This window comes from Bufo bufo, chromosome 11 (assembly GCF_905171765.1).
Source record: "Bufo bufo chromosome 11, aBufBuf1.1, whole genome shotgun sequence".
In the NCBI taxonomy this organism is placed as follows: Eukaryota; Metazoa; Chordata; class Amphibia; order Anura; family Bufonidae; genus Bufo; species Bufo bufo.
The window spans coordinates 96053768-96066338 of NC_053399.1; the positions used below are offsets into that span (position 1 = coordinate 96053768).

The following is a 12571-nucleotide window of genomic DNA, read 5'->3' on the forward strand; positions in this document are numbered from 1 at the left end:
CGCCGGGACTTGTAGTATTTTCAGGGTTGAGACCGCTGCGGCTGTCCTGGGCGCTGCGACTACACTTCCCAGGGTGCTTTGCTGCTGTCACCGCTGGCCAGCTGCTGTTGACAGGGCTGTGCAGTAGAAGGGGCTTCCAGGGCGGCTGAGGGTGGTCACTGAGGCCGGGTCATGTGATGGCAGCATGTAGTCAGGGTAGTAATTGATTTATCTCCTCATGTGACAGTGACAAGGAGCCTGATTGTGCTGCAGGAAGCATGGCCTCCAGGGATGGGGACTCTGGGCTGCTGCGGGGCCCCAGGGCGCGCTCCTATGGCAGCCTGGTCCAGTCCTCCTACTCCCCGGCCCGGGTCCGGAAGGTGGAACATCTGGTCCAGCCGGGGGACACGCTGCCGGGGCTGGCCCTAAAGTACGGGGTCACGGTGAGTAATGGGGGGACTAGAAGTCTCAGCATGTCCCAGAGACCTCCGGCAGGCAGCCCTTGTGGAACTACAACTCCCAGCATGCACGCAACACGGCGACTGTGTCCGGGGTGTTAGAGGGTGCGGCGACTGTGTCCGGGGTGTTAGAGGGTGCGGCGACTGTGTCCGGGGTGTTAGAGGGTGCAGTGACTGTGTCCAGGGTGTTAGAGGGTGCGGTAATTGTGTCCGGGGTGTTAGAGGGTGCGGCGTCTGTGTCCGGGGTGTTAGAGGGTGCGACGACTGTGTCCGGGGTGTTAGAGGGTGCGGCGACTGTGTCCGGGGTGTTAGAGGGTGCGGCGACTGTGTCCGGGGTGTTAGAGGGTGCGGCGACTGTGTCCGGGGTGTTAGAGGGTGCGGGGACTGTGTCCGGGGTGTTAGAGGGTGCGGCGACTGTGTCCGGGGTGTTAGAGGGTGCGGCGACTGTGTCCGGGGTGTTAGAGGGTGCGGCGACTGTGTCCGGGGTGTTAGAGGGTGCGACGACTGTGTCCGGGGTGTTAGAGGGTGCGACGACTGTGTCCGGGGTGTTAGAGGGTGCGGCGACTGTGTCCGGGGTGTTAGAGGGTGCGGCGACTGTGTCCGGGGTGTTAGAGGGTGCGGCGACTGTGTCCGGGGTGTTAGAGGGTGCGACGACTGTGTCCGGGGTGTTAGAGGGTGCGACGACTGTGTCCGGGGTGTTAGAGGGTGCAGTGACTGTGTCCAGGGTGTTAGAGGGTGCGGTAATTGTGTCCGGGGTGTTAGAGGGTGCGGCGACTGTGTCCGGGGTGTTAGAGGGTGCGGCGTCTGTGTCCGGGGTGTTAGAGGGTGCGACGACTGTGTCCGGGGTGTTAGAGGGTGCGGCGACTGTGTCCGGGGTGTTAGAGGGTGCGGCGACTGTGTCCGGGGTGTTAGAGGGTGCGGTGACTGTGTCCGGGGTGTTAGAGGGTGCGGCGACTGTGTCCGGGGTGTTAGAGGGTGCGGTGACTGTGTCCGGGGTGTTAGAGGGTGCGGCGACTGTGTCCGGGGTGTTAGAGGGTGCGGTGACTGTGTCCGGGGTGTTAGAGGGTGCGGCGTCTGTGTCCGGGGTGTTAGAGGGTGCGACGACTGTGTCCGGGGTGTTAGAGGGTGCGGCGACTGTGTCCGGGGTGTTAGAGGGTGCGGCGACTGTGTCCGGGGTGTTAGAGGGTGTGGTGACTGTCTCCGGGGTGTTAGAGGGTGCAGTGACTGTGTCCGGGGTGTTAGAGGGTGCGGTAATTGTGTCAGGGGCAGTTTCTCTTTAAATGTCCAGACAGCCTCATGTGGATGTTGCTGCTGTTACTTGTGGTTTATGAGGACTTCCCCTTAAAAAAACAGAGAAGTTCCAGTAAACTTTAGTTCTTACGCCATCTTCTTGCCTAACTCTTCCGCCGTTTCTTGGTGACCGCTAATATGACGTGATAGATCTCACATATAGAAAGGGGGGGGTCTTGGCCAGTTAGGAAGCCGAGAGAGTCAGGTGGGAACCTGTGAGGCAGACGTTTTGTTTTTCCAGAATATTTCCAATACTGTAATGATAGGAGGTGTGAGGTGTATCGTTGCCTCATCCATGTGATAAGGCGCGGTGACATTGTGATGAGTCATGTGACTACCATCATGTGGTAAGAAGAGATGGCCGCTTCCCCCTCGCCAGGTCACATGACTCAATCACCTGGAGATTCCTCTTCCAATCGGGTGTGTCTCTCCCCACAGATCGAGCAGATCAAGAGAGCGAATCGACTCTACACCAACGACTCCATCTTCCTTAAAAAATACCTCAGCATCCCCGTCCTCACCGAACAACCAGAGCTGACCAATGGGGCGCACTCTACAGCGGGCCAGGGCGCGAAGGAGGGGGCGGCGAGCCGGCCTCAGCGCAGTGCGTCCGAGGACTCACGCAAGGGTGACGTCTCCGTCGTCGACTTCATGACCAAACTGGACACCAGAATCCGTGTCTCCAAGAGGGCGGCCGTCAAGAAGATCCGGGAGGCGGAGTCTGTGTAAGTAGCGTATAGCAGCATCATTAAACCTCATATCTGATTGGTCGACCATTTATGATATAGCTACATCCACCATATTATTACAGTGCCAATTTTCTAATTTTTTGGCGAAGACTATAGCGCCTTTGTTTTAATGTAAGTGGCCCCGTCGATTTAAAGGGGTTCTCCTCTTCCTTCTTCTGGAGATGCACATTCAGCCTATCCCTGGCCTCAACGATTGGCTGAGAGGGCATCTCCAACCATTTCCTGCGCGCCGATCCGGCGGCAGGAAGTGGGGACCGTAGCAGCAACGAAACAGAACTTACAGAAGAGGATTTTGACCATAGTTTGTACTTTTCAGAGCCCAAGAAGAAGACTCCTCCACAGACCCAAGCTACCAAGGCCTCAGAAGACAGGACTCCCCCCAAACGGCCCAGCGTTCCCTGCTCGGACCTGTCCCTCTCACCATCATCACGCGGGCGTCTACCCTCCGCGATCGAGAAGATGAGATATTTAAACTGTGATATTTAAGCAATTTTTTTATTTATTTTTTTTATTTTGCCGATTATTTTAAAATTTTAATTTCTGGAAATTCTGCCCCAAAAAAAACTCATCTGAAATAAACCTACAACAGACACGGTATCCAAGGGCGTTAAATTGGTTATATCCAGGTTTTTGACCTTTTTTATTTTTTTATTTTTATTTCTTATGGACAAATATAAATGTGTTTTTTGAACAATTTTTTTTTTTATTTTTTTATTTTTTAATCTCAGGGTCTATGAATTAGAAATCCTATGCACACATATTACCGGCCCTCATCTCTCTGACGGGCACGCCCTATTCATACATTTAAGATCTACACGCCCCGTGGCCAAAGTATGTGCCCGCCTGAACATCTCCTCCATAGGTGCTCATGAAACATCTTATTCCGAGACCAGGTGGACTGATAAGGACCGGCTTTACGCGGCTCCAGCAGCCTCTTGGCATTGTGCACCTCAGGCTTGTATACAGCTCCTGATGAGCGGTTCTTCTGCTGCCGTTGCCTCACAGATGAACGGAGAAGCTCTCGGAGGGCAGGCATCTGACCGAAAGGTGACGTCCTGTGAAGGTGCCACATTGACCTCCTCAGTCCTCCGACTTTCATCCTACGGCGACCTCTACGCTGGATTTGGCACATACTTTTGGAGAGGATTATACATTACATATATAGCGCTGGTAGCATCATTCTTTCCAGTAATTCACCAGAAGGGGGCGCCATTGTACAATGTTTCATGCAATAAATCTCTGTCTTTGTGCCTAGAGCGCTTCCTACTGCGGTTTAGCTTCATTTTTCTGCACTTTTTTTTCTGTTAATAATGTTTTTTATGTAATTTTATATATTATAGTTCACAGGGACGGATGTGCGAGGATGTCTGTTACACTGCAGCTCGGGTGAAGCCCATTGACGGATGATTTCCCCCTTAGTCTCAGATTTTAAGCAGCAGAGCAGTAAATGAGGTCAAAGTCCTGGCCCTGGCAGACAACGACCTTTGAACCACGGTTGTGTACCAAGACGTGGATATGTGAAAAGGTCTTCAATAGCTGCTGCAGAGTTCTGAGAGTATCCCCGGCACCTGCACAGTAAATCAGCCTAGTTATTAACTCATACACCCCCCAGGAACAGCGCCACAACTGTCCATAGGTTGCTTGTGGTATTGCAGCTCACATCCATTAAAGTGAATGGGGGCTGAACTGCAATACCACACACATCCTGTGAACAGCCATGCTTCTCTAAGTCGGGATAGCCCCTGCAACTGTGGCTGGTCGGCCATGTTAGATATGACCCAGCTTTCCGATCACTAAGGCCCATTTGAGAGGAGCAAGTATTCCGCACGGGTGCAATGCGTGATGCGAACACATTGCGCCCCCGCACGGAATCCGGAACCATTCATTTCAATGGGTCTGTGTAGGTGAGCGTTGGTTTTCACGCATCACTTGTGCGTTGCGTGAAAATCGCAGCATGTTCTGAAGTGAATGGGGCTGCGTGAAAAAAAACACATCGCGTCCGCAAGCAAGTGCGGATGTCGATGCGATTGTCACGGATGGTTGCTAAGAGATGCTGTTAGTAAACATTCAGTTTTTATCACGCGCGTTCAAAACGCATTGCACCCGCGCGGAAAAAACTGAACGCGTTCGCAAACAAAGATGAATGTACTGGTTTGCGAAATCGCGCAGTTTTCACTGAACGCATAGGGACATGCTTGTCTGTAAGGGGCCTTCTCTACAGCACGACCACAATAATAATTACCGTATACGTGCCCATTTGATGTATTGTGATCTTACTATTTTATCGCTACATTTAGGCGCCATTCACACGTCCGTAATAATGGGTCCGCATTGCGGAACGGGTGCGGACCCATTCATTCTCTATGGGGACGGAATGGATTGGGAAAGCTCACTATGTTGCTCTCCGCATCCGCATTTCCCGAGCGCGCTGCCGATCTTCCGGTCCGCGGCACCGGAATAAAATAGAACATGTCCTATTCTTGTCCGCAATTGCGGACAAGAATAGGCATTTCTATGGGGGTGCCGGCCGGGTGTACTGCGGATCCGCAATGCACTACGGACGTGTGAATGGACCCTTAGGCCTCTTCCACACGAGCGTGACGGATTGGCTCCGGATGCGTTCAGGGAAATACGCACCATTTTGCAAGCAAGTTCAGTCAGTTTTGTCTGCGATTGCGTTCAGTTGTTTCCACGCGGGTGCAATGCGCTTTGATGCGTTTTTCAAGTCCGTGATAAAAAACTGAAGATTTATAAACAATATCTCCTAGCAACCATCAGACCATCGGCCTCTGGTCAACTTTGGCACAGCCAAAATTGGAACGTTTAAGCCCCACCTCCAGGGAACGCCCCCCAAACTGCCAGGAATACCCATTTATGTTTTTTTTTGGGTGGGGTTTATATAAACCCCACCCTTTTTGTGCTTCAGCAAAATTGGGACTGTTGGCATGAATGCTATAGACGGCCACGGATTCTTTTTGGATAAAAGAGATGGTTTTCTAGAAATTTTGTATAGAATATTATCTTTAGTGAACTGTCAAAAGTTGGGCAATAAAAATAATTAAAAAAACACGAAAAACTATGCGTCTTGTCTTCATTCATTTTTCATCCTCAGGGTTGGACATTAGAAAGTTAATTATCTTAGGGCAAATATCCATTAGGCCTGACCCCGTTTGCCTCGTTCCTTGTGCTATTTTGAAGCAGCTTTATTTGATAAATGGTCAGGTGCACGTAAGCCTTGAATAACGGCAATGTGACCTCAGCCGGTGGAGCGGAGATGGATCGGTTCTCTTTAATCCCCCCCCCAACGTATTATAATTTCGTCCTCCTTCCACATCACAGGCCAGGGAGACGGAAAAAAAAAGCTCGTAAGGTATACATGAAGCCGCCACACCTTGCCCTGGAATCTGAAGACAAAGCCTCTCTTACCATCTGTCATCCTAGACATCTGAGAAGGAGGACTTCTGTAGATCACGAGGAAGGGAAGTTTTCCTTTGTTTGCTCTATAGAAAACGAGGCGCGGACAAGTTTTTGTCTTAGAACTTCAAGTGACATTTTATCATCTGGGAGAACACCATTTTTTACCTATCCACTGGATATATATGATCGTTGGGGGCTCGTCCACTCAAGAGAACAAGAGTCCCGCGTTTGAATGGTGGTCAGGCATGTGCACTACCACTCAATTCACTATGGGACTGACGGAGCACTGTACTTGGTTCCATAGAGAGTGAACGGAGGGAACCAATGCTCATTTCAAATGGGTGACTCAGGACCCCCTTTCTTGTGATCGCTGGGGGTCCCAGGAGTAGGACCTCCAATGATCATACATTTATTACTTATCCAGTAAATGGCTGATACATGTTTATGGATCAACCTCTTTAATGCATTCATCGGAAGTAGATTTTCTTCCATATGTAACAAAAAAAGAACAAAGAAAAGCACATGAAACATAAAAATCCCATACCACAACAAGGCATTTATTGAAGAAATACAATACCAAGGCACAAAAAAAGTATAATATTGTGGCATTTTGATTGTTTTTAGGTCATTTTGAAGATGGATACCCTAAAATGTATGGAATCTATGGAAAAGTTATATATTACAAATATAGAAAATAAAATATTTAAAGGGAGTCTGTCATCACATTTTTTCCTTTTAACCCGTTCCCATAGCTCTCCAGCAGGCCACATAGTTGCTAAAAACTTTACCTTTATAAGCATCGGCGGACTTTTAAAACTGGCAAAAATGATCTTTGTTGGATATGTAAATGAGGGCTCGCAAGTGCCCAGGGGCGGCGTCAACCTCGTTGGTGCCCAGGCAGCTCTGCCTTTTCGTCGCTTCCCCCCGCCCATCCTTTCCCTCTGCCTGCCCATCTTCTTACTGTTTCTCTCGCCGAGATTCCGAGTCCCTTTGCCGGCGCTTGCGCACTGCGATGCCCATTTCTGGTACGGCATCGCAATAAATTAATGCGCATGCGCACATGGACCGCCTCCTTTGTGGTGTTTTCGCGGCGTTAGCCGGCGCATGCACATTAATTACTGCGATGCCGTACCAGAAATGGGCATCGCATGCGCCGGCCAAGGGACTCAGCGGCAGGCGCGGGATCTCGGCAAGAGAAACAGTAAGAAGATGGGCGGGCAGAGGGAAAAAATGGGCAGGGGGGAAGCGATAAAAAGGCAGAGCTGCCTGGGCACCAACGAGGCTGACGCCGCCCCTGGGCACTTGCGAGCCCTCATTTACATATCCAACAAAGATCATTTTTGCCAGTTTTAAAAGTCCGCTGCTTACAAAGGTAAAGTTTTTATCAACTATGTGGCTGCTGGAGAGCTATGGGAACGGGTAAAAAGGGGAAAATGTGATGACAGACTCCCTTTAAGGTTTTAATTTTTTTTAAATTTACAAATAAATTATTTCATTTGTATGTACCTGAAGAGTACATAGTTGTTGGTACTGCACCTCATCTGTGGAACGTGTACAGCTCCTCGAAGCTTCTACACCACTAAATGCGGTTTAAAGAAGGCTTCCTAATTTAGTAAATGCATATTTCCCCTTTAAAAAAAATGTAAAAAATCTTTAACACACATAGTGGTTAAGGGGGTTGACCAGGATTAGAAAAACATAGCTTGGGCCTATTTCACGCATCAGTGAATCAAGTACCTATGCTGTCTGTGGTCTCCATGGACTTTTATGTTTGTATTCACACATCAGTGGTTTTCCATGGACCGTGAGTCAGTGGTGACACCATGGAAGCATGTCCTATTTTGTCCTTGATTACGGATCCCTCACGCATGATGTCCCTGAAAAGCACAGACACCATCCATGTTTGGTCCATTGTTTCACAAATTGTTGCTAGGAGATGCTCTGGAAACTAATTTTCAGCCTAGCAGTGTCCATAGACTACAGATGACACACATTCCAAACACAGCTCCTTCATGGACATCTTCATGGATGAACCACTGATCATCTTGTCAACACCTTGGATTGTGTCTGGTATTACATCTCCACCCAATAAAGTGTCTGATGTTGAGCTGTAATGCCTAACATAGCCTGTGGACAGGTGCTGGTTTTGGAAGACAGCAGCCATGTTTCTCTAATCTAAGCAAGACCTGAATTATACAGCCCCTCAGAAGACAATACATTTTTGTGTGCAGTGTCCATAATTAGGAGTTTTCTTCTGTGCACACCATCGCCCCCTGCTGAACCCATTTAAAATATATACAATAAATGTTTGAGTTGACTCGCACTCAAATGTTAAAACTGCCCCCATAAAAAAAATTGTGTGGCTGGCTACACAGTTGAGACTCCAACAAAAAGGTGTCTCATCGGTGGAAAAATTTGATCCAACAGGTGGTACCATTTTTTCACCACTTACCAACTATATACTTATTTAGGAGAAATAAGAAAAGGTCACTGTTGGTTGATCGATCATTTGTCCAACAAGTGGCTGGGCAATTTCTTCAGGAGGACATTTTTACCCTTCTGTACAAAAATACTTATTTTGTGATGTGGGACTCTAGCCAGCATTGACGTGGTGTTTATTTGGTCAGAGATTTATTAGATTTATTTTGTAAAAGCAAGCTAAGGGATTCTTCATTTTGGACCTTGCCTCCACAGAGGACCACAGAATTTATAAATTCCCTTACAGGAGCGGACAGGGAACTTAAAGTGGCTCTGGAAAAAATATTAAGAGTGGCCCCAATTTGTAGTCGGGTCCAAATTGATGGAAGGCAGGGCATACCATATCGTGGCACATTATACCACCCCAAAAGAGCCAAATACCACAGTCCATCACAAAATACTGCCAGCTGCACAAAAAACATCCCCAAAAACTTCCACTGGCCGGCCATGAGGAGGGCTCAGGCGGCCCCCTGGGCATCGGCCCACCGGGAAAATTCCCTGTAAGGTCTATGGCCAATTTGCCCCTGTTCACTTAACATTATATATTTATTTCCGATGTACAAGTAAGAGAAAATTTTCCAAGAGTCTGTAAACATTAATTTGCCCAGGAACAATCATGAGACCCCAGGGCGGGGTTGTAGGCCCTGCCATCACATCAATCATTGCACCTAAATTTTTGTTCAGAGCTGTCTTTAGTCTCTGTAATTCTTAAAACAACAAAGAAGCCTTATGTGTACCAAATACTTGAAAGTCACAGAACATGCAACATGAATATATTTTCCAGGCATGTTCCTATGATGTAAACACTTAGACGTAGACAAAAGTTCAAGTGTAGGTGGAACAAATGTGTGAGCTCATGCTGGCATGGAGCCCCTCAAAAACCATAGAGTGATACCGGTCATCACCACCGGAGAACTCTTACGGCAAGGGTGGAACTAGTCCTTTGAGAGTTAGCAACTTCTTTGGACTGAGATACGATGAAAAACAGCCCATCCTTTCAAAGGTGGCTTTTTGAAGACCAAGTTTTTGGAACATCCACCATAAGCAGTAGAACACAAATGTGTCCCTATTGTGCCACTTTTGTTGTCTTTAGGTTTTGACATCAAATGGGAATCCTTTCATTTATCTCAAACACCAGTTCACAGCTCCTGAGGTTGATACCCTTCGGGACTAAATCCTGGTTTATGTTTTTTTTTAGGCTCCAAGTGGAGTTCAACAACCTGCACAATTTCCATTTCGAGTCCAACATCCCTCACAGTTTTCCATCATCAATCAATTTGTTCATTCCATGACAAATCTTCTGTAAATGGGGCCTCATAGACCCCTTGGGGTCATATAGTTGACTGAGCATTTCCTGGTTTGCAAAGTGGTTGAACACATGTTGAATGCGGCCATGGGACTTTGGGGTCAGGTGTTTGTCAACAAGACGAAGGAGCAAGTTTTTGCATTCAGTGAGGATTTGAGGCAGCACCCCCTTCTCGTAAGTAAATTCTACTTCATAGAAACTAATGGCTGTCATTGCTCCATTGTGTAGCTTGTTCTTGAAATCTTCAGCTAGGCCAAGTTCCTCGTGGCTGAAACGGTTGTGACGATATAGTACGCCAATTTTCACAGCAATTTTGATCAAGTTTTTGATTACTTTTTGTGACTCTGATTTGTTTTTAGTATACTCTTTGGATACTCTGTACAGTTCGTCTAGGACTTCACTACTTGTCTCGTCAATGAACATGTTGACCATGGACTTACTGGCCATGCGACTCAAGATTTTCTTTTGTGCCTGAAGGGCAAGATCTTTGGAACTGAAGGTCTCCATGGTCTGCAATGAGAAGACACAAATAAATTGTATGTATGAAAACAATGTTACTCCATTCTAGACAGTTTTTTTTGGTTGTTGAGAAGGTATCATGATCCTTGGGCTCAAACCAAGAATTCCCTCATACAAAGCTCAAAATATTTACATTCCTACTTCTCCCCGTGCACAGATGAAAAGATCCAATATCGGAAGGAGCAGCCAATGGTATGTGGGAACAGGGACGAGCCTCCCTAGCGTCACCCGCGATGCTAGGGAGGCTCTTCCCTGTCCCCACCTACCATTGGCTGCTCCCCCCGACACCAGATGTTTTTATCCATGCACAGGGAGAAGCAGCAGTGGTGGTGTGGGGACCAGGAGCGGCGCGGGGAGCGGGGTAAGTATATTCAATGTGAGGAGCCGGCGTATGGGCGGGGGGGGGGGGGCAGTTTATTGCCTTGGATAACCCCTTTAATGCTGGAGATAATTAGAACCATTTTTGTGTTTTTTATCTGGAGATAATATAATACAGATATCAAGATGGACTGCCAGCATATTTTTGGCTTCTGAATATAAGCCTTTATGGATATGGTTAGAAGACCCTGGTCAGATTTGGACCTAGTTTCACACTCCTATCAGTCAGCAGTACTAACATTGACCTTACATGTGCAGATACACTCAGACTACAAGTTTTGACCTGTATTAGACCTGCAGATGAGGCTGACGATTGGCGGGAAGGAACGCTTCCTTCCATCTGCTCGTCAGTGAAGTAGACGGCTGCTATTACATGCAGCGATCTCCTCCACAGTATGGGGAGGAGCGATCGCTAATGCCATCACTAACATTTGCTCGTTCAATGAGGAATGAGCTGCATCTTTACACAAGCAGATCATCGCTAACTTGTGTTTCTACGAACCCTTTTTAGTGATGATTTAGCCAACCATCTACAGGTTTAATCTTTGAAGACACAGTAGGTGGTTAGTATTGTGGTGTTCATGTTGAGAGACTTCTCAAGGGAACAAAGGTGACTTTGACCCATCAACTTCTCACTCTCGGGAATGATGCCACGTACAGATACACTTAGACTACAAGCCTCAGAAGATAGAGTATGTGGTCAGATAGTGTTATCATTGTTGAGAGATTTATCAAGGGAAGAATTTTGACCCATCAACTTCGCACTTTTGGGAGTGTTGAGTATACCCATACTTATACATTCTCAGTAGGTACAGTAAGTGGTTAGATAGTGGTGTGCGTCTTGAGAGACTTGTCTAGGAAACAAAGGTAATTTCTGACTTCTCAGGAATAGAAGAAGTTTCTTGGCCCAAAATTTTTGTAGAACATTTTAATTTTCGAAAATTAGAAATTTGAAAATTTTACATCACCTCATATTGTTACCTTAAGGTTGGCCATATATTTTAGATAGCTGTTGGCCAAATACTTTTTCGGCTGACAGCTATTCCTCCCCACTCACCGTACACATGCATACTCAGTTTGGCTGAGCCTGCACATGTTTTCAGTAGGTGGAAAGGAAATAAGTCATTGCCAGACACCTATGGTGCTAGAAAACTGGAGGATTGGGCATGTTGGAATCCATTAGCTCAAACCTTCTTTATCCTGACAATCAAGAGGTCTCCATGCCCATTGGACGGATGGTTGGTCCCAATCCCAGCTTCATTTTTGTTGAACTAAATATTTCTGGCCTGATGACGTGGTCCTGCATGACATTGCCAGGAGGAGCAACCCAATACTTTTTTTTTTTTTGTAGTCTATCATTGTAGATCCACGACTCCATAGTTCCACCCTATGATCTCCTAGTAATAATGTCTATCTAAGTATCTAACTCTCTTCAGGGGCCATCAAAGGTTGCATAGGCTTAGAAAAACGTATAGTAAGTTCCCCCAGTCACGCCTCCCCCCCCCTTGTATTGGGCAATTGTTATGTAAGCAATATTCTTCATAGCGCCAGTAATAAATAGCTGGAGGCTGCGTTCTTCAGTTCTTCCTCTTATCTGCAGACTTTATTTGCCGTGTGCGCCGTGCCTTTGGCGTGGATGAGCCGCGCTCCGCAGGATGCAGGAAGTACTTCCTGTTTAATTAGGATAGAAGGAGCTGTGCAAACAACGACCCATTATGTCTGACACTTCACCAGGAGCAACCGAAAATAAATAAATCTCCGCTCATTGTTATCAGGCGCCCTGCGCGGTTATGGTCACCACGCATCAGATTTCCAACCAGACTCACCCGCCGTCGCAAGTAACAACCCCCTCCCCCGCCGCGTGTCATATGCCCTGAGAAGAAGCAGCCAAAAAGACTACGCAAGCAAGATCTAATTCTTCTTTCGTAAATGTCCAATTAACCCCTTATACCCTGCACTCTTAATATTAGGGTTGTTCCTGGGAAAGCTGGGATGAT

The 12571-nt window shown here is 47.4% G+C and overlaps 2 protein-coding genes and 1 long non-coding RNA gene across 9 annotated transcripts in view; 2 read left to right on the forward strand and 1 right to left on the reverse strand.

Annotated features, from left to right (window-relative positions):
• The first annotated feature begins 35 nt into the window (after positions 1-35).
• On the forward strand, positions 36-4400 carry LYSMD1 (LysM domain containing 1). The gene is made up of 3 exons (XM_040411465.1): positions 36-422; positions 2166-2452; positions 2793-4400. The coding sequence occupies exons 1-3, from the start codon at positions 258-260 to the stop codon at positions 2953-2955; spliced, it is 615 nt and encodes a 204-aa protein (XP_040267399.1). The 5' UTR covers positions 36-257; the 3' UTR covers positions 2956-4400.
• A 2798-nt stretch (positions 4401-7198) lies between these two features.
• Positions 7199-8293, forward strand: LOC120981772. Its single transcript, XR_005774747.1, has 2 exons — positions 7199-7239; positions 7272-8293. It is a non-coding gene; the product is annotated as an uncharacterized LOC120981772 (long non-coding RNA).
• A 536-nt stretch (positions 8294-8829) lies between these two features.
• Positions 8830-12571, reverse strand: part of TNFAIP8L2 (TNF alpha induced protein 8 like 2) — a 29012-nt gene continuing 25270 nt past the window's right edge. For all 7 annotated transcript variants that reach the window (XM_040411461.1, XM_040411460.1, XM_040411458.1 and 4 more), the window contains one exon: positions 8830-10187. In XM_040411461.1, coding sequence (XP_040267395.1) covers positions 9624-10184 — 561 coding nt within the window. In that variant the 5' untranslated portion in view covers positions 10185-10187 and the 3' untranslated portion in view covers positions 8830-9623. The remainder of the gene's footprint in view (positions 10188-12571) is intronic.

What these genes read in the sequence shown, in the direction of transcription:
- LYSMD1 (XM_040411465.1), top strand. Translation starts at nt 258, where the DNA reads ATGGCCTCCAGGGATGGGGACTCTGGGCTGCTGCGGGGCCCCAGGGCG. An exon ending in CCCTAAAGTACGGGGTCACG is followed by an intron (nt 423 to 2,165) that starts GTGAGTAATGGG and finishes CTCTCCCCACAG; the next exon opens with ATCGAGCAGATCAAGAGAGC. An exon ending in ATCCGGGAGGCGGAGTCTGT is followed by an intron (nt 2,453 to 2,792) that starts GTAAGTAGCGTA and finishes TGTACTTTTCAG; the next exon opens with AGCCCAAGAAGAAGACTCCT.